This window comes from Amblyraja radiata, chromosome 14 (assembly GCF_010909765.2).
Source record: "Amblyraja radiata isolate CabotCenter1 chromosome 14, sAmbRad1.1.pri, whole genome shotgun sequence".
Taxonomy (NCBI): Eukaryota; Metazoa; Chordata; class Chondrichthyes; order Rajiformes; family Rajidae; genus Amblyraja; species Amblyraja radiata.
The window spans coordinates 36576520-36602849 of NC_045969.1; the positions used below are offsets into that span (position 1 = coordinate 36576520).

Here is a 26330-nt window from a genome sequence, read left to right on the forward strand (position 1 = left end):
AGGTTCTGACTGTCTACCTTATTTATGCCTCTCATAATTTGATATACCTCTATCAAGTCTTCACTCAACCCCCAACGCTCCAGCAAAAACAATCCAAGTCTATACAACCTCTCCCAGTAGCTTAAACCCTCTAATCTAGGCATGGGTTTTAGAGAAAGATTCTTCCTCTTGATGACAGAAGACAGGAGCATGAGGTTGAGAGGGTAAAAGAGGTCAGCTATGTTTAAATGGTGGAGTGGACTCGATGGGCTGTATGCATGAAGCCTGGAGATGACTACAGCAGAATACTGAGCTGTAGAATGTATCATGGGGCTGTACACATGAGCATTACATGAAACACCACCTTAATACCAAACACCATGTGGAAGATTCCAGTAAAGCCTCAGACTGACTTGGAGCCAATGCATTGTGTTGTTGATGGTGTACTGCAAGAGTACAGCTCAGGAGCAGGCCCTTCAGCCCAGATGTCTTTGCTGACCTTAAGGCCAATGAAGCTAATTATATAGTGGAGGTGGCACAGTGATGCTGTGATAGAGTTGCTGCCTTCCAGCACCCGAGACCCAGTTCAATCCTGATTACGGGTGCTGTTTTCAAGAGAGTGTTAGATTTTGCTCCTAGGACTAAAGGAATCAAGGGATATAGGGAAAAAGCAGGAATGGGGTACTGATTTTAGATGATCAGACATGATCATATTGAATGGCAGTGCTGGCTCGAAGGGCCGAATAGCCTATTCCTGCACCTATGTTTCTATGTATGGCCCAATTCTGTTCCTACGTGTTATGGTCCATCTGTAGATCTTGTTGCAGTCATTATAATCAAATACCTCCATGGCAGGTGTAACTTGGCTCTACACAATTTAAGGTTTCTGTACAATCCCTCAGTGAAAACATAATTTAGCTGAGTGGCACGGTGCCAAATATCTGTTGTTGTCGTAAATAACTGATGGTTTAATAGATTTTAGTTAACATCAGACATAGTTAACATCCGACCCGAAAAGTCACCTATTCCTTTTCTCTGGAGATGCTGCCTGACCCACTGAGTACTCCAGCCCTTTGTGCCTATCTTCCATTTTAACTGCCCCTTACCTAGTTACCTAGTCTGAAGATTTTTTAGGGGGCGGCAAGGTGGCACAGCGGTATAGTTGCTGCTGACAGCGCCACAGATTCAGGTTTGATCCTGACTATGATTGCTGTCAGTAGAGTTTTACGTTCTCCTTGTGATCATGTGGGTTTTCTCTGGGTGCTCTGGCTTCCTCCCACCTTCTAAGGACGTATCGGCTTGTAGGTTCATTGGCTTCAGTAAAGATAGTAAATTGTCCTTAATGTGTAGGATAGTGCTAGGGTACGGGGTGATCACTGGTCAGCCCAGACTCAGTGGGCTGAAGGGCCTGTTTCCACGCTGTACCTCTAGAGTCTAAAGTCTTGAACAGCTAAAACTAAATTAAACTTTATAATACAAACCGTCTGTCCTTATTTTGTTTCTTATTTTCTGCCAAGACTGATCATTCTATATGTATGATTGCTAAGTTGTTTTAGTATGTGCCGCAGGTGGCACATGTTCAGGGGGACTTCCGGGGGGATTTCAAGTGCGCTCTCGTAATTTTGCCCGGATTAGAGGAGGTGCTGGAAAGTCGATGGTGGACCTGCAGTGGAATCTAACATTTGATTGTTATTTAAAGTTGATTCTGGTCTCTTAATTCACTTCTTATGTTAGCACAAGATAAGGGAAGATGCCATTGTTCTCAAATAAAATTTTCAGTTCTGAAACTTTATTAAATTTGGGTTCCAGTATGGTGTTATAAGCTAAAAACTCTACTTACACGATTGTACTTGAAGGAGGAGATACAAGAAACTGCAGATGTGGAATCTTGAGCAAAATACCAAGTGCTGGAGGAACTCAGCTGGTCAGGCTGCATCTTTGGATGTAATGGACAAAGAATGGTTTCAGGTCGGGTCCCTTTATCAAGCTGGAGAAGGGTCCCGATCCATAACATCGTCTGTCCATTCCCTCCACATGGAATGTAAATCGTGGAACACTACAGGGCAAGTGCAGATCCTTCAGCCCACAATAACCATGCCGAATATGATGCTAGGACCATCTCTTCTCTACCTGTACTCTATACCTCCATTCCCTACATATCCACATGCCTTTTTAAATGTAAACACATTGCACTTAAACCTTATTACAAGGTTCATCACGGCCAATATATGCATAATAGTCACTTTTAGTTGGTCTTCAACATGAAGTTCTTGTTATTCCTGGCACATTCTTGAAAGGAGGAAGCAAAAAGCTTTCATCCTTTTTCTCCAGAAATGTTGCCTGACCCGCTGAGTTACTTTGTGTCTTTTTTGGTGTAACCTTGTTTCAGCAAAAAGCATAAATCAGTTTCAAAGCAGCACACGAGCTCCACAGGAACAATCTTACATTTTTAAGAACAAGTGAAAGTTTAAATTATCTTTGGACAGCTTGTGGCTGATATCAGTGATTCAGAGCATATACTGTATAACTAAAAGGTCTCTCGAGCATCCTCCTTTCATTTGCCCCCAGCGGCGGCCTGGCCTCGGAGCGGGGGCAGCGGCAGCCTGGCCTCGGAGCAGAGGCAGCGGCAGCGGCCACACAGCATCGGAGCTGGAGCAGCGGCAGCGGCGACCTGGCCTCGGAGCTGGGGCAGCGGCGACCAGAACTCGGAGCTGGGGCACGTTCCGATGGCAGCGGCCACTTGACCCGACCGCGGGCCCAGTGGATGACAGCGGCGGCTGGGACAGCGGCAGCGGCCTCGGCGCAGAGGGAGAATAAGAAGGGATGAGACAAAGACTTAAGACTTTTGCCTTCCACCACAGTGAGGAGGTGCCTGGTGAACTCAATGTGGTGGATGTTAATTTGTGTTTATTGTGTGTTTTGTCATTTTTACTATATGTAGGACTGCAAGGCAACAAAATTTCATTCAGACCACAAGGTCTGAATGACAATAAAGGCTACTTGACTTGATACTTCGAACAAAGCATGATTTCCATCCTTGAACAGCACAGTGGTGCAGCAGCAGAGTTGCTGCCTTACAGCGCCAGAGACTCAGGTTTGATCCTGACTGTGGGTGCTGCCTGTACGAAGTTTGTACATTTGTATGTTTACCTGGGTGTTTGGTTTGCTCCAACACTCCAAAGACATACAGGTTTGTACGTTTATTAGCATAGATAAATTGTCCCTGTTGTGTATGATTGAGTAGTGTACGGGGATCGCTGATTGGTGCGTCGAAGGGCCTGTTTCCGTGCTGTAACTCCAAATTAAACTAAACTATGTACAGGTACTAGTTAGGGCAGCACGGTTGCTGCCTTACAGCACTTGCAGCGCCCGAGACCCGGGTTCAATCCCGACTACAGGTGCGGTCTGTACTGAGTTTGTACGTTCTTCCCGTTACCGCGTGGGTTTTCCCCGAGATCTTCGGTTTCCTCCCACACTCCAAGGACGTACAGGTTTTTAGGCTAATGGGCTTGGTAAATGTAAAAATTGACCCTAGTGTATGTAGGATAGTGTTAATATGCGGGGATCATTGGTCGGCACGGACTCAGTGGGCTGAAGGGCCTGTATCCGCGCTGTATCTCTAAACTAAACCAAACTAAACTTATGTACAGTCGATCGTTGGATGGCACGGACTCGGTGAGCCAAAGGATCTCGTTGCAGGCGGTATTTCTAAACAAAACTAAACCCCTCTGCATATCCCACTCCTTCAAGATATCTTTACCTGAGCGCTTGGTGATCTCTCGACCATGTAACTTAGTTGAACATTCATCTTGTGAAGTGCTTTGAGTATATTTTACTATGTTCAAGATACTCCATGAATCAAGGCAGCTGTTGTTCGTTTTTATTGCATGCATTTAAATCACCTCAACCATTGCAATATTTTGTAGTGTTGCAGTAATAATATTTATTCTTGTCAGTTTGAGGTTTCTTGTTGGGTTAAACATTTTCTTTGCTCTTCCTAACCTCTTGCCACCCAAGCAGCTTCCAGCCAATCCAAATACTTTTCTCAGCGGCTGCTACGAACCACCTAGCTACTGTTGTGTTGTCAAGGGAACGGCACAAAAACAAATAGCAGTTGTCATGGAAATGTTAGAAAACAACCAGCTGTAGTGTTAATGCAAATGGCACTTTTTGATATTTGACTGTAATTAGAATGTATCAAAATGGTTTATTTTACTAACGAAGGAGGCTAAAATGTAAACAGGAAATTGTTCATCGGTTGCAAAAATGCTTCGACGCTGATGGAGTGAAGTCAGGTGTAAAAAGCAGTGGGACGTATGCCAGTGGATCTACTTGCCAGTTGACTCTATATGTGTGCTGAATAGAAATGTTTACTTTTGTGAGAAAGTTAAATGAGCAATGTCCCTGTAGCAGAATCCTACATTGTATTAATTTTGATTATTCAATATTTTGGCGATGTATAAGATTGTAGATCATTTCAGATTCAGGGACAGTTTCTTCCCAGCTGTTATCCTGCAATTGAACAATCCTATCAACAACTCGAGAGCAGTCCTGAGCTACTATCTACCTCATTGGAGACCCGCAGACTATCTTTAATCGTACTTTACTGAACTTTATCTTGCGTAAAAACATTATTCCCTTTATCCTGTGTCTGTACACTGTGGACGGCTCGATTGTAATCATATATAGTCTTTCCGCTGACTGGATAGCATGCAACAAAAGAGCTTTTCACTGTACCTCGGTACACATGACAATAATAAGCTAAACTAAACTGCTATATGACCATCTCCGCCAATGCCTTGACACTTAAAGGTCAAATACAAGAGTCTTTGTTTCATCACAGATTGTTTTTTCCTTCAATTAATTTTAAACTTAGGGATACAAAGATATCAGATGCTGGTTTACAAATTGCTGGAGTAATTCAGTGGGTCAGGCAGCATCTCTAGGGAATATGGAGAGGTGACTTTATACTTTAGAGATACAGCATGGAAACAAGCCTTTTGGCACACCGAAGTCCATGACGACCAGTGATCACCCCGCATACTAGCACTATTCTACACACTAGGGACAATGTGCAATTTTACAGAAGTCAATTAACCTACACGCCTGTACATCTTTGGAATGTGGGAGGAAACTGGAGCACCCGGAGGAAACCCACGTGGTCACAGGGAGAATGCACAAACTCCGTACAAACAAACCTAGGTCTCTGGCTCTGTAAGGCAGCAACTACTGCTGCACCGCTGTGCCTCCCCTGAAGAGTCTGAAGAAGGGTCCCAACCCAAAACATCACCTATCCATGTTTTCCAGAGATACTGCCTGACTCGCTGAATTACTCCGGCAATTGATGTCTAATTTTAAACGTAACTATTTTGAAGGTTTTCTGGTGTGTTTATGTGTTATCATTATATTTATTTGAAATGTTATTATTTTTTACACATTTTAAGGTGTCTTTAATTGATTTCAGGTTTTTGAATGTGATTCAGGTGATTCATAATCAACACAGTTCTTTGGTAGCCCGAGCAGCTGGTTCAGCTTTGCCTGTCGAAGCATATCTGCAGGATTAACAATAGGCCAGTTAGATTGACTCACAGTCACTCAAAATAAGAGCTGCTTGAGTGGGCAAGTGAGCAGGGAGTCATTGTGACGAAATATTAGGCTTTCACTATTTTAGCTGCTTCATATGTTAGCTTTCTGATCTGCAACACATCATTGTTCTATTGTGGTGAAAGACATAGTGATTTATTGCAATATTTCCTCCAAATCTCATTCAATAATATGCGTATGCCTACAAGTTGATAACAATATTAAGGGGGAAAGATGCTTTCATAGAAAATGGAGTCTGAAGAAGGATCTCAACCCGAAACGTAGCCCATTCCTTCTCTCCAGAGACGCAGCCTGTCCTGCTGAGTTGCTCCAGCATTTGTGTCTATCTTCGGTTTAAACCAGCATCTGCAGTTCCTTCTTACACAAAGATGCTTTCTTCCTGATTTAGTTTATCTTGCATTGTTTTCAGCACAGATATTGTGGGTCGAAGCACCTGTTCCTGTGCTGTACTGTTCCATGCTGCATGTTTAAAGCAAGGAGGAATGCAAGGTTTATGTGAACTGATTATTACCATGTTTTTGTGGTTTTGGCTCACCAAGTTAAAATTGCTACTCACAACGACCCTGCTGCCTTCCAGTGGACTATAGTCCTAACTTGCTCTTCCAGGCTACCCTGAGGAATGCTCCTGAATGTATCTACAGTTACCTTGGTTTTCCACCTCAAGACAACAAAAAGTATTTCTTGACCAATCTACCAATGATTTATGTGTAGAAAAGACCTTAGATGCTGTTACCGAAGATGGACAAAAGTGTTGGTGTATCCCAGTGTGTCAGGCAGTATCTCTGGAGAAAAGGCATAGGTGATGTTTTGGGTTGGGACTCTTCTTCAGGTCGACCAGGCTACTAACAATTTACCTGAAGGAGAGACTCTTTAGACTTTAGCATGGAAACAGGCCCATAGGCCCGCCCAGTCCGTGCCAACTGGCAATCACCCCGTACACTAATGCTATCCTGCACACTAGAGACAATTTTTTACAGAGCCAATAAACTTACAAACCTGCACGTCTTTGGAGTGTGGGAGGAAACCGGAGCACCCGGAGAAATCACACGCAGTAACAGGGAGAACGTACAAACTCTGTATAGACAGCACCCTTAGTCAGGATCGAACCCGGGTCTCTGGCGCTGTAAGGCAGCAACTCTACCGCTGCACCACTGTGTCTCAACTTCTCCAATTCCTGTTATGACTTTCTTTCACTCAACGTCCCACTCCTTTCTCTGACTGCCATATTCCTGCCAGGTGGGAGATTGGTGGGGCACAAGCAGGGAGAGCACAGAAGTATAAACTATCTCAGGTTTCACATTACACAGACACAGTCTGCCCTGCATCTCAGAAATTGATATGAATACAGGTATTTAAAGGCCAGAGCCTCGACCTTTACAGTTGCTCCTTATTATGCACAATCTCGTCTGTTTTTAAATAAGAAAGAAGTATGCCATTGCCTGATCTGCATTTGGTCGATAAAGCTGCAAAGGCTGCCAGGGTGAGCGAGCTGTGAGATATGGGATTGAAATTTGAAACCAAGCTCAGTGAAGTGATGGACATGGCATGGGAGCTTGATTATTGATTGAAATTGCTGTAAGGCAGCCAAAGAAGATATAGATTACTGAACTTTACTGAATAGCGAAAGGCCTGGATGTGGAGAGGATATTTCCCCTAGTGGGAGAGTCTAGGACCAGAAGGTACAGCTTCAGAATAAAAGGACATATCTTTAGAAAGAAGACGAGGAGGGATTTCTTTAGTCAGAGGATGGTGAATCTGGGGAATTCATAGCCACAGGACGTCAATGGATATTTTTAAGGCGGAGATTGACAGATTCTTGATTAGTCAGGGATTATGGGGAGAAGGCAGGAGAATGGGGTTGAGAGAGAAAGATAGATCGGCCATGATAGAACGGCGGAGTGGACCTGATGAGCCGAATAGCTTTATTCTACTCCTATAACTTATGAGAGTGACAATGGGAGTGGCTGCGCTGCCTTGCAGCTGCGGCTCGCCTGCAGTCCGTTTGTCTTTTCTGTTTTTTGTTTTCTTTTGTCCTGTTTTTGCGGTTTGTTTCGGTTTGTTTGGCTGTGTGTGTGTGTGTGTGGGGGGGGGTGGGTGTGGTGTGTTTTTTGACTCTTCCTTTGGGGGGATGCAACTTTTCCTGCCGTATCCCCCGTCTCCGTGTCCGTCTGCGCTGAGGCCCATCGCGGAGCTGGCGGCCTCCCACTGCGACCGACCTCGAGGCTGTGGAGGCTGTGGAGCAGAGCCAGGACTTACCAACGCGAGGCTGGCCGACTTCGGGGCTGTGGTTGCGGTGCGGCACAACTTCCGACCCGACTTTGGAGCCTCGGAGGCTCGGCCGCGGGCCAGTGGGCCAGTGGACGACATCATTGGGAGCTCGAGTTCTGTTTTCCGGAGCTCCCGCAACTACAGCTGCGTCCGCTGGACTGGAGGACGGCAGCTTCGGCAGCTTCGACCGCCCCGGGCTGCGGAGTTTGAACCGGCCCGTTTGCGGAGCTCGGATTCAACCTGCGGGACTTACCTACCATCACCCGGCGGGGTCACAACATCGGAGGCTTGGATTGCCTCAGCGCAGAGGGAGAGCAAGGAGGGAAGAGACAATGACTTTGGGACTTTAAACTGTGTTGAGTGTTTGTTATTTATTCTATGTTATGACTGCAGGCTAAACCATATTGTTTGTTTTGTTTTTGTTTTTGTCTTTTGTTTTTACCTTGTTTGGGATGTGTTTACCTTGTGTGGGACTAAAGATGGAAATTAGCTACTGGCTACAATCTTGCATATTACATGCAAATGTTTATTAATATGCACTGTCCCTAATAAAATCAATTCAATTCAAATGAACTTATGAACGGCAAATGTGGTGAGTGGTAGATTTTTACCATTTGAAGATTGAACATGAACCTTGACAACATAGAAACAAAGAGCTACAGATGCTGCTTGATAGGGACAATAATAAGGCAACTTATGTCAGGCCACAAAAACATCTTCCTACATTGCATTATTTTCTCGGATTAACATTCCCAATATTAACAGCTGCCATTATTGTTTCCAAAGCATATGTTCTGCATTATGTTATGGAATGTCTTACTTCCAAATTCTTGCAGCAGTTTGGAAGTGTCAGTGCCCATAACAGATATTTTTTATTGCAGAATTTTGGAGAACATACGCAGGATGTGAAAGCTTAGAGTAATTCTTGTTTAATTCATTCTCTACTGAAGGTAATTGTCAATGTTGGTTCTACTACTGCCCACATTTCTTTTGCCTTGTATTAAAAAGGCACAGTGGCGCAGCAGTAGAGTGGCTGGCTTACTGTACCAGTGGCCAAGGTTAGACCCTGACTACGGGTGCTGTCCGTAAAGAGTGTGTACGATCCCCTGTGACTGCTTGAGGGGGGGACAAATGGAGCAAGGGGGAAGGGGAGGGGAGTATAGGTAGTTAAACGACCACTGTTCTCCACATTGGTTCTCTTGAGGTCACACCTTCCCCAGCCAACAATGAACCAACCAGTTAGCTCCAAAACATCACCCATCCATGTTCCCACCCACCGAGTTGCTTTAGGACTATGTGTCTATCCTTACTATTAATGATGCTTGTTTTTTATTTAATGTATTTCAGATTACAGAAAAGCAGAGACGTTTGAGATAAATCAGACAAAAGACAATGGCTTGAAAACAACAATATCCCTATCAGGTAATGGGGCACACTGCATATGCCTTGAAATTTAGTTTAGTTTAATATAGTTTGTCACTTATTTCAAGATAGATGGAACAAATGGTTCCTCAAAGACATGGTATATTGTAACTGGTTAATTGGAGGTTTAAAATTGATTTCAATAAGATTATTATTGCATACAGTAGGTTTATGAATGATGGAATAGTATACATTTTCTTACATATCGTATTTCTCCTGGATATGTCTAAAATTTGCAGGTACAGGTGCACAACCTTTTATCCGAAAGCCTTGGGACCAGACACTTTTCGTAATTCGGAATTTGTCGGCCTTCGGAATGGAAATTGTTTAGCGTAGATTTTAATGGCTGGCTCAGTGGTAGAGTGCTCGGCTCATATCCGCAAGGTCGCGAGTTTGCACCTTGATCCCGGCAGTTCCTCGGTCGCGAGTTTGAGTCTTCAATGTAGTTTTTTCTTGCAGAATAAATGTCTGTATGAAATGCAATGTGTTGAATGAATTCCTGAATTTGTAAAGGTGACCGCAGCATTGAATCACCTCTCGCACTCATGTCACCCTAGCGGGGCTACATGCCCTTAGGCGGCCTAAGGCGACATTTTCACACTCTTATATCCGTGTGCAGCAGAGGCGACGTGCGTTTGGCGCCAAACGTGAGCTTTGGCGTGCCATGTTTAGCGCCAAATGTGAGCTTTGGTGAGCTTTGGTGTGCAGACGACATCCTGGAAAAAATGTCCGGTTTCTTCCAGGTAGGCGATATACCCTCCCGGGCAATATACCCTCCACTTCTCTTTTATGAAGGGGATTTAGTTCCCCTTTCTTCCAGGACCGACCGGAGGTTCCGCTGTCACCTCTGCGGGCCACCCTCGGTGAACGCTCACTCAACTTTGTCTTGGGATTCCTACTCTCCCGCGCAATATACCCTCACCTTCTCTTTTATGAATGGGGATTTAGTTTCCCTTTCTTCGAGGACCGACCGGAGGTTCTGCTGTCACCTCTGCGGGCCGCCCTCGGTGAACGTCCTGTCTCCCTGTCCCTGGGATAGCAGGGGGCGATCAAACAGCACAATACCCCCCTCCAACTCCAACTCCAGAGGAATCCGCTCCCCGATGGGCCGCTACGGCGACAAGTGGCAGTTCGCCCACAGCCCGAGCTGCGCGACCCCAAGAACAAGACGTCCCTTGCACACCATCAGCTTCTGCCCATACGGGGAGCGTGTTCCTCTGGAGTTGGAACGGGGCTGGGCTGGAGTTGCTGATCTGGGATCTCCGTGCTTGCAGTGGGCCTGGGGGTCGGTGTCCCGATGAGGGGGCGCAGCTCGGGCTGTGGGCGAACTGCCACTTGTCGCCGTAGCGGCCCATCGGGGAGCGGCTTCTGGTGGTCCTGACGTCTCCGGCCAGTTTGCAGTTTTCCTCTGGAGTTGGAACGGGGCTGGGCTGCTGCTGGCTGTGGGTCTCTGGGATCTCCGTGCTTGCAGTGGGCCTGGGGGTCGGTGACCCGTTGGTCCTGACGTCTCCGGTGACTGGCACTGACCTGCTGGCATCGCCGACGTGAAGACAGTGCAAAGCCCCCGCGCCGGTGCAATGGGCGGGGAGCTGGAGAGGGGAGGGAAGGGGTCACACACATGGCCGGGAAGCAGAGGGGTGTAGGTGGGGTGAAACTGAAGGGAGCGACAATCTGCTGCTGCCTGCCCGCTGAGTTAAAAAGTTCCCACGCAAGACTCACGATACACTGTGTATCGTGAGTCTACCGTGGGAACTTTTTAACTCAGCGGGCAGGCAGCAGCATATTGTCAATTATTAACCCTCCCGCGCAATATACCCTCACCTTCTCTTCTATGAATGGGGATTTAGTTCCCCTTTCTTCGAGGACCGACCGGAGGTTCCGCTGTAACCTCTGCGGGCCGCCCTCGGTGAACGTTTTCAAGGACCTTTCTTCAAGGACCGAAAAAATGTCCGCTATTCGGAGGTTTTCGTTATTTGGATCTTCGGATAAAAGGTTGTGCACCTGTACTATCAAAACATTTATGTCATTTGGGCAGGTACATAGACAGGATAGTGTTAGAGGGACATGGTCCAAATGCGGACAGATGGGACTGGTAAAGATGGGGCACCTTGGTTGGCATGGGCAAGTTGGGCCGAAGGGCCTGTTTCCATGCTATATGACTCAAAGACTCTCTATGACTCTATCATTCAATGTATTTTGTTTCGTTAAACATATTTTGCAGAAGAACTATACCAAACGCAGAATCCAGAAACCAGCTTTGTTGTGTGAAGTGGGCGAACCAGTTGACTAGCAGGGTGAAACAAATGTTTTGACTGTTATATCTGATCGATGGTGACTGCAGCCCCAAGGTTTCTCAGTCATTTTTTCTTGCTCCCCTGTTAGTCAGCTACCCACAATATGAGTACACTGATTTTTATTTAGCCTGTGGTATTGAGCAATCAAAAATTCACTCGCACTCATTGACATAAGGATCAGATAAACAATTATACTCAAGGGAGCTTTACTTTATTGCCATCTGCCATAAGCAGTTAGAACTTTAATGGTTTCCTGTACTGAGAGTATTTGCCTTTCATCTTTGATCTTTCAGTAATAATATTCAGGATCCCAACAATAAATGAGTTTACATTAGAGCCGCTACTGGCATTTTTTTCAGTTACAGGGAACATTATACATTTTATTACATTTGAACACATTTTGAATTCGCTCACATGTGTTTAAGACCATAAGGCAAACATAAACCTTTATAATCTGCTTATTAAAGTGTTTTTTCTTAAAATAAGTTGTTTGTTAATTAATAAATGTACAATCCAATTTATTAACTACTATTTATGACAGTGTCAATCGTTGGAGTCATTTTGGGAGTGATCATTATACTTCTTTGGATTAAAAGGAAATCAGCTTGGAGAGCAACATCAAGAGGTAAGAAACCAGCTCTACAAGACTATGTGACGTAGATTGGCAAGCAACTCCTAATTTTTTTACATTTGAAGTACTATTCCTCCGTACTGTACTGTTGTATGTTCTGTGTATGTTGTATGCTTTTGTAATTTCATGAAAAAAATTCTAAATATGGAAAATCTTTTTGGGCTGAATCAAGTTGGCTGTTGATAGTGGTCCCAAAAGGAACCATTAATGGACACACAAGCAACTGCAGATGTTAGGATCTTGAGCAAAATGCAGCATTGGTGGAAGTCAGCAGGTAACGGAATAGACTGATTACTTTTGGGTCGGGACCATGAATGTCCATTCCCTCCTCAGATGCAGCTGTTTGAAAACTACCAAATAATGAAAGGTCTAGGTAGAATGGGCATGGAGAGGATGTTTCCAGTAGTGGGAGAGTCCAGGACCAGAGGGCACAGCCTTGGAATAAAAGAACATATCTTTAGAATGGAGATGAAGAAGAAAGGACACAAAGAGTTGGAGTAATTCAGCGGGTTAGGCAGCATATCCGGAGAACATGGAAATGTGGCATTTCATTCTGAAGATGGGTCTTGACCCGAAATGTCACCTATCTCTGTTCTCCAGAGATGCTGCTTGATCCTCTGAGTTACTCAATCACTTTGTGTCCTTTTGTGTAAACCAGCATCTGCAGTTCTTTGTTTCTATGGGAAATTTGTTTGGCCAGGAAAGTGTTGAATCTGTGGAATTCATTGCTACAGATGGCTATGGAAGCCAAGGTTTTGGAATTTTTTTAAAGCAGAGATTGATATGTTCTTGATTAGTAAGGACGTCAAAGGTTATATTAACTGTGACCTCCAATATTAAACACATCAAAGGCAGGTAAATGTTAATAGCATGTGTATGAGAATCAAAAATAGAAATGTTGTATTTTAGATTGTGCCTTAATTATGACATGAGTTTTTTTTACAATATGTTTGTAGAGTTCTAGTTTTGCTCTTTTTTCCTTGCAGTTAATAGATTTTCACTACCAACTAAGTCTACAGAATATCCAATTTACGGCAATTGGAATGGGTCAAGATATACCTGGTAAGTAGGTTACAGCAAGATGTTAACCCTATTACCTCTATAGGTTCTCAGCTGACATGTCAAACAAAAGACTCTAAGCCAAGGTCTAGTATGGAGATGCTGCCTGACCCGCTGAGTTACACAAAATTTTGTGTCTATCTTTAGTATAATCCGGCAACGTTCTGTAACCAGAAAACCGGTGGTGGACCTGTACTTTGGTCATATATAAGGTAGCCATCTGATCAGCCGTGTCTTTCATTTCAACTCTTCTTCTCATCCACAAGGCCAAATGTTTTAGCCTTGAACTGATATTTTTTCTTTAGTTTCAGTTTTATCATTCTCTAGCCCTCTTCAAGCCACCCTTACCATACAACCCATTGCTTGCTTCCTCAACCTAATTCCCAATTATTCAACTGAAATCCCAGTTTTTAATCCTGGCTCCCAGAGTAACAAGTGTTGCGTTTTATTCACTAAAGTAAATGGCCTTTTGCTATCAACATCGCTTTCATCAAAAATCAAATCTTGTCCTGAGCATACAAACTGTCGGTCCGAACATTAATCTTCTCCTTACTGAGGTCCAAACTGTATTCTCATAACTATGTGTCTGTATTTATTGGAAGTCCCTTCAAAAGTTGTGTGGTGCTCAGACGTGGCAGTCCTGTCCAACTCCTGCTCTCCACACCTCGAACATCTGGCGGTGAAGTGCCGTCCCTTCCACCTTCCGAGGGAATTCACCTCCATCATCCTGACCGCGGTCTACATCCCACCCCAGGCAGACGTCCGTCTGGCACTGGAGGAGCTGCACGCCGTGGTCAACAAACACCAGACGTCTTACCCCGAGGCATTTACCACCATTGCTGGGGACTTCAATAAGGCAAACCTCAAGAAATCACTCCCTAACTTCCACCAACATGTCTCCTGCTGCACCAGAGGACCAAACACCCTCGACCACTGCTACACCGCCATCAAGAATGCCTACCGCTCTATTCCTCGCCCTCACTTTGGTAAATCCGACCATACCGCGGTGCTGCTTCTTCCTGCCTACAGGCAGCAATTGAAGAGCGCACCCCCAGAGGTGAGGACTGTACAGAGCTGGTCGGGGGGGGACTGAACAAATACGCCACAGTCGTTACAGACTTCATTAAGAAATGTGTGGAGGACTGCATCCCCATCAAAACCTTCCGAGTGTTTCCCAATCAGAAACCTTGGATGAACTTTGAGATCCGCACTCTTCTGAAGACCAGACACTGGGCATTCATGTCCGATGATACAGTGGTCTACAAGAAGTCCAGATATGACCTTGGTAAGGCCATAAAAAAGGCCAAACGAAACTTCTGCTCCAAGCTGGAGGATGAGACAGATGTTCGGCAGCTGTGGTGGGGCCTGAATGCAATCACCTCCTACAAGGCGAAATCAGGAGGCAGCTCGAATGTCGGCGAAACATCACTCCCTGATGAGCTCAATGCGTTTTACGCACGGTTTGATAGGGAGAACACTGATGTGCCTTCCCGAGCCCCCATTCGCTGTGATGGTATTTCAGTCTCAGTCACAGAGGCCGACGTCAGGAAATCCTTCAGAGGGGTGAACCCTCGAAAAGCGCCGGGACCTGATGGTATACCTGGTCGTGTTCTAAAAACCTATGTGGACCAACTGGCTGGAGATTTTACGGTCATTTTCAACCTTTCACTTCTGAGGTCTGAGGTTCCCACCTGCTTCAAAAGGGCATCCATTATACCAGTGCCCAAGAAGAGTAAGGTGATGTGCCTCAATGACTATCGACCAGTGGCACTAACGCCGGTGGTGATGAAGTGCTTTGAGAGGCTGATCATGGAGCAAATCAACTCCTACCTCGACACAAACCTGGACCCACTGCAGTTCGCTTACCGCCACAACAGATCAATGGTGGATGCGATCTCACTGGCTCTCCACTCCGCTCTGGACCACTTGGACAACAAAAACTCATATGTCAGGCTGTTACTCATTGATTACAGCTCGGCATTTAACACAAGCATCCCCTCCAATCTGGTTACCAAACTCGCAGAACTGGGTATCTACGCAGCCCTCTGAAATTGGATCCTCGACTTCCTCATCCACAGACCACAGTCTGTTCGTATTGGTGGAAATGTGTCAGCCTCGATAACAATCAGCACGGGAGCACCTCAAGGCTGCGTGCTCAGCCCCCTGCTGTACTCACTCTATATTCATGACTGCGTAGCCGGTCATAGTGGGAACTCCATCATCAAGTTTGCTGACGACACCACTGTTGTGGGAAGTATCACTGATGAGGATGAGTCAGAGTATAGAAGAGAGATTGAGCGACTGTCCATATGGTGCCAGCACAATAACCTGGCCCTCAACACCAGCAAAACCAAGGAACTGATTGTGGACTTTGGAAGGAGTAGGATGGAGACCCACAGTCCCATTTATATCAATGGGTCAATGGTTGAAAGGGTCAAGAGCTTCAAATTCCTGGGCGTGCACATCTCTGAAGATCTTTCCTGGTCCGAGAACACTAATGCAATCATCAAGAAAGCTCATCAGCGCCTCTACTTCCTGAGAAGATTACGGAGAGTCGGTTTGTCAAGGAGGACTCTCTCTAACTTCTACATGTGCACAGTAGAGAGCATGCTGACCGGTTGCATCGTGGCTTGGTTCGGCAACTTGAGTGCCCTGGAGAGGAAGAGACTACAAAAAGTAGTAAACACTGCCCAGTCCATCATCGGCTCTGACCTTCCTTCCATCGAGGGGATTTATCGCAGTCGCTGCCTCAAAAAGGCTGGCAGTATCATCAAAGACCCACACCATCCTGGCCACACACTCATCTCCCTGCTACCTTCAGGTAGAAGGTACAGGAGCCTGAAAACTGCAACGACCAGGTTCAGGAATAACTACTTCCCCACAGCCATCAGGCTATTAAACCTGGCTCGGACAAAACTCTGAACATTAATAACCCATTATCTGTTATTTGCACTTTATCAGTTTATTTATTCATGTGTTTTGTAGTCAATGCCTATTATGTTCTGTTGTGCTGAAGCTAAGCAAGAATTTCATTGTCCTATCGGGGACACATGACAATAAACTCACTTGAACTTGAACTCTTGAAAAGTTTCGATTTCTGCCAAAATAGCAAACTTAAGTAAAACATCTATTTTATTCCTAAAATGCAGGTGTAGGCATGATGGACAAGGCTAATGTTCCTAACCATTTGGAAAAGAAGGGACTGTGTTACTTTCCAAAGCCACCATAGTCCGTCTGGTGAATGACCTCCTCATTTCTAGTCATACAGGAGGTTCTTGCATTGAAATCCAGGACGTTCCCAAGAGACTGGGAAGAAGTATTAGCTATAACAATTTCAAAAGAGAGCTGGGATAATCATTTACTACAGGTGCATAAATGTTCGATCAACGTACGACATACGCTCATCCAATTCAAAACATTACATAGACTATATTATTCAAAACCTAAATTAAATAAAATATTTCCTAATGTTTCACCAATCTGTGATAAATGTCTGTGTCAAGAAGCTACCATAGCGCATTCTTTTGTTTTTTGTACAAAAATCCAAAAATTCTGGTATGAAATATTTGATATTTTTTCAAAATTAATTAAAATAAAACTGGTACCAAAACCAGAATGGATCATTTTTGGAATATCGGAAGGTATCCCTGAATTAAACGTGTATCAGAAGAATTTATTCAATTATGGGCTAATAATGGGAAAAAAGCTCATACTTAAATTCTGGAAAAATGCGCCCACACCAACAATAAAAATGTGGACATCAAATATGTTTGAAACATTACATCTGGAAGAGATGAGATTCCTCTTAGCAGGTAAAGCAGACCAATTCCAAAAGACGTGGTCTGCGTTTCTGGACCTATTACAAGCATGAGGTGCAATAGTAATTTTAAAAATAAATAAATAAATAAATGGTATCAGGACCTGGCAATGGGAGGTAAAACAACAAAAACAGACTTGGTTGGTAGTCCCCTTTCTGCGGAGTTTAATGTTATAATAGAGCGATTGTTCCTACTTTCTATTTCTTTCTTTTCTAGGGTCTACTTTCTTACTTTACTTCCTTCTCTAACTTCTTTTCTAAGGGGCTTTCTTTTCCCAACACGCTCTTGCACTTCACGACTCTTGCGCACTTTCTTTACTTTCCTTACTTCTATCTTTTTCTTAAATACAAAAAAATGTATTAAGATATATGTGTTGTGTATTATTGTAATTTACCGTACTTCTAATAAAAATAATTTTAAAAAAAAAATCCAGGACGTTTACTTTAGAGATAGAGATAGAGATAGAGCCCACTGAGTCCATGCCGACCAGCGATCACCCCGTACACTAGCACTATCCTTCACACTAGGGACAATTTACAATTTTTACAGAAGCCAATTAACCTACAAACCTGTACATCATTGGAGTGTGGGAGGAAACCAGAGCACGTGGATGAAACCCAGGCGGACACAGGGAGAACATTCAAACTCTGTAGAGACAACACCTCATAGTTAGGATGGAACCTGGGTCTCTGCCACTGTACGGCAGCAACTCTACCTCTGTGCTACCGTGCCGCTCCACGGGCCCTGCACTAAGATCCAGGAAGTCCCTGCATTGAGGTGCAGGAAGTTTGATGGATTTGGATCCGGTAATTATGAATGAAGAGCAACATATGTCCAGGCCAGAATGGTGTGGTGTTTGGAAATGTTCCTTCAAAATGAGAGCAACACTCACACTATAGATGCATGGTTAAAATCAGAGCAATGATAGCTTAACAATTCACGGTTCATAATTTAGCGCAGAGTGTCATTTATGCTATGAGGAATGGTATCGGGCACTTCCACAAAGGAGCCCTTTCTCCTCACTGTTTAAGTTGCTGACCATTCTTCCTTGCCTGAATTGTTTTCTTGGAATTGAATTAGGTTGCTTATCACAACCTATTTGTGCTGTGCCACTGTTACAAGCTTAGCAGTTCCTGTGAAATGCTGTGCCTTGAATGTGAAATATGTCTCAGGCACACATATTCTTTTTTCCGGGTTTGACATAGCAGATGTATCCCTTGGTTTGTACCTTTTATGTTGGCAAAGCCGAGGAACCATTAATGTGCCATTTTCAAAACAGATAATGTAAATACCTCTTTGTTCCCTCGTGGAACAACGTCTTTTCAGTAGCTAAAAACATCCTGCAATCTGAAGACACAGGAAAAATAACAATTTCCACTATTTTGCGTGTTAAGATGTTTGCTTAGTCTGTTGGGGGTTTATTGAATCCGTGGCAAGGACTGAATGAGCAATGTGCTTTGTTCCTTTGAATGTCGAGAAAGGACTTGGTTCCAATGCCTTTTAAAGTGTCGTAAATCAGTCGCAGGCTGTGTCTCCACTACTATGGTGTTTCTTTAGTTGCCTTCATACTGCTGCCTCTTTTCCTTACTTAGAGGACTGGCAGCTCCTTGTATTTGGATGATAATGATGGTGGTGTCAGCTTTCAGTCAGAGATTCAGTAAATCAGAACAGCCCAGCCTTATTTGAAATAATATCATTTAGGTGGCCACAGAAACTAGCCACATCTCCCGATGTAAGGTCCTCAATGTCCTTTTCAGCACATTGGCCTTCATCAGTCAGAGTATTGTGTACAGAAGTTGGGAGGTCATGTTGCAGTTATATAAGATGTTGGTGAGGCCACATTGAGAGTGTTGTGTTCAGTGCTGGTGCCATGTTATAGGAACGATGTTGTCAACTGGAAAGGGTCCAGAGAAGATTTGCGAGGATGTTGCCAGGATTTGAGGGCCTGGGCTATAGGGAGAGGCTGAGCTGGGTAGGACTCTATTCCTCGGAGTGTAGGAGGATGAGGGGTGATCTTACAGAGGTTAACAAAATCATGAGGGGAATAGATTGGGTAGACACACAGAGTCTCTTGCCCAGAGTTGGGGAAATTGAGAACCCGAAGAGATAGGTTAAAGGTGAGAGGGCGAGGCAAATATTTAATAAGAACCTGAGGGGTAACTTTTCATACAGAGGGTGGTGTGTGTATGGAACAAGCTGCCGGATGAGATAGTTGAGGCAGGTACGATTGCAACATTTAAAAAATGTAGCTTAGGCAGGTACATGAATAGGATAGCTTTAGAGGGATATGGGCCAAACGCAGGCAGGTAGGACTAATGTAGATGGGACATGTTGGTCGGTGTGGGCAAGTTGGGCTGAAGGGTTTGTTTCCACACTGTATGACTCAATGATGCTGAGGGCCATTATGGCATTGTCATAATGACGTCTTCAATAATGAGTGCACTGGCTGGATTACTCCTCCAGTGTCCTTGGATTCAATGTCTCAACAGCTAAGCATGGAGAAAATGTTAGTTCAGTTACACTTTATGGACTATGCAAGGTATTGAGCAAACTGTAGCACGTCCCAAGCTACCCAATCAAATTTTCTTACATCATTAGCAAAGTGATCCTCTAAACTGAGAAGGCTAGCAAAGCAATATGCTCCAGATTCAACAGAGCCTGTTCCACAACAATAGTAGTTGGGAGGTTTCAGGGTCCAATCTTTGTTGGCATGAAGGGTGATGTGTGCTATATTTATGAGTTTTAGTTTTAGGTTTTAGTTTAAGAGATAGTTGTGGAAATAGGTCCTTTAGCCAACAAAGTCCATGCCAACCAGTGATCACACGAATGGGCGAGTGTAAACGGAACCACCTGGTTTAGAACCAAGCAAAGGATGCGGTCTGCAAAGATACAAGTTTCACGTTTGCCTGTTTCTTAAATCTAATACCCAAATCTGTAAACTCAGTGCCACAAGTTCACATCCTGTGTGCTTCTCCAAAGTTTACCAGCTTTATTTTACCTACGCTATAAAAACACTTAAATATTCAAATCACTGTTGTATATTCATTACATTTCTCATGTTTTGTAACATTTGAGATAGCCTGCCATGTATGGTAGATAACATCCATTCGAGCATGTTTTGGGGTTAATTGCCATGCATCTTTCATTAGACCCACCCAATCTGTTTCTCATATAATTGACGGTGGAACAGCAATCTGAACAACAGCATGATTTTTATCTTGTTAACATCATGCTTACTTCCCTTCCTTTCTTTCTCTTTAAACAACAGCAGATGCATTGCCACCTGATAAGCCCTAGCAAAGTTGACTTGTAGTTATCAGCACAAGAAAAGTGAGTTGTAGTTTAAAGGCCATGGTCCTCAAATTATAACTCTGCTTGACTCCATGAGATCCCACTTAACATTTAGAAACAAGGAACTGCAATTGCTGGTTAACCAAGGAAAGACACAAAGTGCTGGAGTAACTCACTGGGTCAGGCAGCATCTCTGGAGAACATGGATCGGTGACGTTTCTGGTCGGGACCCTTCTTCAGACTCACCTTCTCACTTAACATTTGCAGCATATTCTGTTTTTCATTGATATTAAGCCATGGATTAGACATTATTAATGTTCCATTTTATTCTGAGAATAAAGAAGGTGGTGGTTATAGTCATAGAGTCATACAGTGTGGAAACAGGCCCTTCAGCCCAACCGCCCAACATGTCCCATCTACACTAGTCCCACCTGCCTGTGTTTGGCCAATTCCCCCTTAAACTGTCCTAACCATGTACCTGTCTAAATGTTTCTTAAACATTGCGATAGTACCTGCCTCAACTACCTCCCCTGGCAGCACGTTCTATACAGCCAGTCAGAGGATGCTGGATCTGTGGAATTCATTGCCACAGACGGCTGTGGAGGCCAAGTCAATAGATACTTTTTAAGGCAGCGATTGACAGATTTTTGATTAGTACGGGTGTCAGGGGTTACGGAGAGAAGGTAGGAGAATGGGGTTGAGAAGGGAAGATAGATCAGCCATGATTGAATGGCAGAGTAGACTTGATCAGCTGAATGGCCCAATTCACCCCTATAACTGATGAATCTTGGTATTTTTGTGTACTGACACAACTGCTGCTGATTAGTTCAGCTTCTTGCATTCTTCATAGCAGAACTAGATTAAAAAATTGAGTTCAGATACTTTCAAAATTGAATTAGACAAAAATGCTGGAGAAACTCAGCGGGTGAGGCAGCATCTATGGAGTGAAAGAAATAGGCGACGTTTCGGGTCGAGACCCTTCCTCAGACTGATGTGTTGGTGGGGGCGGGAAGAAGAAAGGAAGAGGTGGAGACAGTGGGCTGTGGGAGAGCTGGGAAGGGGAGGGGAAAGAAGGAGAAAGCAGGGACTACCTAAAATTGGAGAAGTCAATGTTCATACCGCTGGGGTGTAAACTACCCAAGTGAAATATGAGGTGCTGCTCCTCCAATTTATAGTGGGCCTCACTCTGGCCATGGAGGAGGCCCAGGACAGAAAGGTCGGATTCGGAATGGGAGGGGGAGTTAAAGTGCTGAGCCACTTGGTTATTGCGAACTGAGGGGAGGTATTGGGCGAAGCGATCGCCAAGCCTACGCTTGGTCTCACCGTTGTAGAGCAGCTAACACCTAGAGCAGCGGATGCAATAGATGAGGTTGGAGGAGGTGCAGGTGAACCTCTGCCACACCTGGAAAGACTGCTTGGGTCCTTGGATGGAGTCAAGGGGGGAGGTAAAACGACAAGTGTAGCATTTTCTGCGGGTGCAAGGGAAAGCGGCAGGAGAGGGGATGATTTGGGTGGGAAGGGACGAATTGACCAAGGAGTTATGGAGGGAGCGGTCTCTGCGGAAAGATGAAAGGGGAGGAGATGGGAAAATGTGGCCAGTGGTGGAATCCCGTTGGAGATCAAAAATGAATTGCTCTGCTGGTTTTGTTTCATCCAAAATCATAATTCAATATCTTTAAATATAGCTAACACATCATCAAATTAAGCTGTGGAAGGAGGACCTGCAGATGCTGGTTTAAATCGAAGGTAGACACAAAACTTTGGAGTAATTCAGCAGGACAGGCAGCATCTCTGGAGAGAAGGAATGGGTGACGTTTCGGGTCGAGACCCTTCTTCAGACTGAAATGAAGCTGTACGATTTCCCTCCAGAAGGAATTGCCCTCCATAAAATAAACCATTTGTGGCTTACTTTACTTTTCCTCACTTGGTAAAATAAATTGACAGTAAAGTGGCACTGGATGTGTTATGAATAGATGCCGTTACATTAGAAAACAAAGGTAGTAAATGCCATCACTCTATTTTCACAGAAAGGAAGAACCAAGGGAATCCTTATGCCGAGATGCCCCTTATCAGAATTCTCAAATAACAAGAGCGTACATGAACAGAAGATGCTGAAAACTGAACTTGCCGTTTAGTGAAATGCCCGGCACTGTCTGCCTCGGCAATTGTGTTTGTAAACTCCCTGAACTGGAAGTTACCTCAGATCTCATCATCAATCACAGAACTCCTGCAAACTACGAAAACTCTGATATCATTCTTTAAAAGAATTTCTTTCAAAATGCCGTTTGAATTTTCAGAAGTCTTCCATTTCAACCACAATGACGGACCGATTCAAACTATTTCACGTAAAAAAGATACGTGCAGGGAATATGTGCGCCACTCTATCGTGGTATAGCTGGTCACCATTCCGTAGTAAGCGTTTCACGTTTATGGTTGCTTTATTTCCAATTTCCTTGCTGCTTTGTGATAATACTTGGCCTGCAGTTGCTTTCTGGAACTCTGTGCAACGATTAGATATCTGGGGAAGGAGAATAATGTTGCAGTGCCACAGCGCCAGACACCCAGGATTGATCCTGACTATGGGCTGTCGTCCGTAGTCAGGATGAATGTACGCAGTTAATATATTCTCCCTGGGACTACACGGGTTTTCTCCCACACCTCAAAAATGTACAGGTTTGTAGGTTAATTGGCTTTGGTAAAATTGTAACTGGTGCTAATGTACAGGGTGGTCGCTCGTAGGTGTGGACATGGTGGGCTGAAGGGCCTGTTTCCGCTCTGTATCCTTAAAGTCTAAAATCTAAACAAGCCTTTTTGCAAATTATTGCCCACACATATCTCACCTCCCACCCCCAATGTTATTTGAACCCCTTTTTCAAAAAACTTAGTTGATTAAAAGGAACAGCATAGAAACAGGCCTCTCGGCCCATCAAGGCAACACTGTCCATTGATCACCCGGTCACTCTGGTTCTATTTTATCACACTTTTATGTCCACTCCCTACACCTGTGGGCAATTTTACAGAGGCCAATTAACTTACAAACCCGCACATCTTTGGGATATGGGAGGAAACCCTGCAGAGGAAATACACGTAGTCACAGGGAGAACGTGCAAACTCCACACAGACAGTTCCCGAGGTCAGGATCGCACAGGGTCTCTGGCGCTGTGAGGCAGCAGTTCTACCAGCTGCACCACCGTGCTGCCGAATTGACTGCTGTTATCACACAGTAAGTTTCACATCGTAACTAACCACACGTAATTCTTTGCCTTTTGCTCACCACCAGCTTATCACACGCAGTTGGGGATAATGTGATGACAACATATCGAGAAAATAAAAATATATTAAAACATTATGAAGCAGAGGATGCCATATGTTTTTACAACTATTCCCTCAACAGGTTGTGTCATCCTTAAAGATCAATGCACAAGAACATATAGATCTTACTACTTCCGCCCACATTCTGGAACTTAGCCATTTGGACTGGAAAATCTATCCCCACCCTTTCTGACAGACTAGAATATAATTCTTCTCTGTATTCAATTTAACTTACCTATTCTTCCAGCCTTATATCCCCTTGCTGACTATAGTATCATTTTGCATTTACCTCATCTTCCAGAACTGATACTTGGAAAACTGATACTTACCTTACAACCTGTTGTAATAACAGCCTGATTTCCATCTTTTAACTTATTCTCTATCCATCTTGCAACTCACTGCTTTTTTACTAATGCCCTAGATTTTGCTAACCAGCAGTTTACGTGGAACTTTGTAATCCATATGGATTTTCAGAAGATAGTTGATAATAAGGTTATGGGGAGATGGCAGGAGAATGGGGTTAGGAGGAAGAGATAGATCCGCCATGATTGAATAGCGGAGTAGACTCGATGGGCCGAATGGTCTAATTCTACACCTATCACTTATGACCTTATGACCTAATTACAATCTCTTCACCAATCTTTTCCATTAATTTAACAAAAATATTAAATAGGATTAATCAAACATACAAAGTTCCTCTGACATATCCATGTTGACTTTCCATCACCAAATGCCTATTTAGTTTGTGATCACTATTGTTAAAATCTTGCCCATTAATGTAATTATGTGTTAAATAAGTAAATGTTAAAATACTAGTTGGCAGCCTCATTTTGCTCAAACAACCAGAAGGTTGTGTCCTTCCTCATTGCTTTTCTACACTTGCAAAATACGTGCCATAGTCATAGTCAAACAGTGTGGAAACAGGCCCATAGGACAACTTGCCCACACCGATATAATCCTCCTTCTCCAGGCACTTCAGTTTCCTCTGTGCACTCCGGTTATATCCCGCATCCCAAAGGTTCAGTTTAGTTTAGTTTAGTTCAATTTAGTTTAGTTTAGTTCTGTTTAGTTTAGTTTAATTTAGTTTTGTTTTGTTTAGTTTAGTTTATTGACACTTGTACTGAGGTACAGTGAAAAGCTTTGGTTCCGTGCTAACCAGTCAGCAGAAAGACAATACATGATTTCAATCGAGCCATTCACAGTGTACAGATAAATGAATATGGGAAGGGAATAAAGGAAAAATGTGAATAATGTTCAGTGCAAGATAAAAGTCCAGTAAAGTCCAATTAAAGATAGTTAATGGTCTTCAATGAGGGAGATAGCAGCCCAGGACTGTTCTCTAGTTGTTGATAGGATGGATCAGTTGCCTGATAACTGCTGGGAAGAAACTGTCCCTGAATCCGGAGGTATGCGTTTTCACGCTTCTGTACCTCTGGCCTAAGATATGCAAGTTAGTAGGTTAACTGGCCCTGCCCTGAATGTGTGGGTGAGCAGTAGTATCTGGGGGAAGTTGATGGGAATGCGGACTGAAGGGCCTGTTTCCATACTGCATGCCTTCACGACTCTAACTCTGTATCCTCATATGACCCAGCTGAATGTTCCATATGCCAGTGAATGCAGATGTGTGCAAATTACTCCCCAGAGATGGTAATGCAGTTAAAATTGGGTCAGTACACAGACTTCAAAGAGAAACAGCAGACAGAGTCATGCATTATTTCTCCTATTCAGTGGTTAGTTATTTGGTTACAGTGATGCAATATATGTAAAATTGATCAGTGAAGCACCAAGAACTACAGTAGAAATCACATTGTTTTATTGCAGATTCTAAAATCAAACCTGAACAAGCACCGATTATCCTGAAAAGTGAGTTCTGTGTACACTTACATGTGGGGGTAGATTTTACTGCAAAATTGTAGCAAGTGGGACTACATTCCCCGATCAGGAACACTTGGTGAGGGCTGATGTTTGCTGAAGTATTGCAAGCTGCAGTAGGTAATCTCCTGCTCATTAATTTGAGTCGAGTGAAAATCAGGCTTTGTGAGACTAAGATTTACGAACCAATGCTCTGTGGAACCGTTGCTCTGTGCCAAGAGTGCCTGATCCAGCCACCAATCTTGACAGCTCGTTGCATGCAATTTAAAAACACTTCACAAAAAAAAAGCCATGGAAACTCAGGGAAAAACAAGAGAAAATTATGTTTACTCCACATTCATGTGATTTTGAAAGCTGTTCTGCTAAAGTTATGGTGGATGAGCAGGGGAAACTGAAATAAAATACATTTCCAATCAATATTTTCCACAGATATACCAAATTCTTTCTCTTTAAACTGCTTTGCCACCTGCCGGTGTGATTTCCTGATCATATTGTATCTACAAAACATTATTCACTTGCAATTGTTTAATTGTGAATTGTGAAGAGAAATGCGGACGCAGCCCAGACCATCACACAAACCAATCTCACTTTCATTAACTCGATCTGTGCTTCATGCTGCCTCGGTAAGACAACTCCCATTATCAAGGACCAGGCTCACCCTAGACACACCCTCTTCACCGCTCTTCCATGAGGCAAGAGATACAGAAGTCTGAAAACGCACCTCTCCAGTTTCAGGACCAGCTGTTATCAGGCTACTGAACCATCCGATCATCAACTAGA

General features: G+C 43.9%; 1 protein-coding gene across 2 annotated transcripts in view; it reads left to right on the forward strand.

Moving 5' to 3' along the window:
• LOC116980688 (V-set and transmembrane domain-containing protein 5-like) overlaps window positions 1-23712 on the forward strand; it is a 39219-nt gene extending 15507 nt beyond the window's left edge. Inside the window, exons 3-6 of one of the 2 annotated variants that reach the window (XM_033033143.1) lie at window positions 9199-9273; window positions 12109-12192; window positions 13185-13260; window positions 22394-23712. In XM_033033143.1, the coding sequence (XP_032889034.1) occupies window positions 9199-9273; window positions 12109-12192; window positions 13185-13260; window position 22394 (236 nt within the window). In that variant the 3' untranslated portion in view covers window positions 22395-23712. The remainder of the gene's footprint in view (window positions 1-9198; window positions 9274-12108; window positions 12193-13184; window positions 13261-22393) is intronic. The other variant, XM_033033144.1, reaches the window with a different exon arrangement.
• The last annotated feature ends 2618 nt before the right edge of the window (window positions 23713-26330 follow it).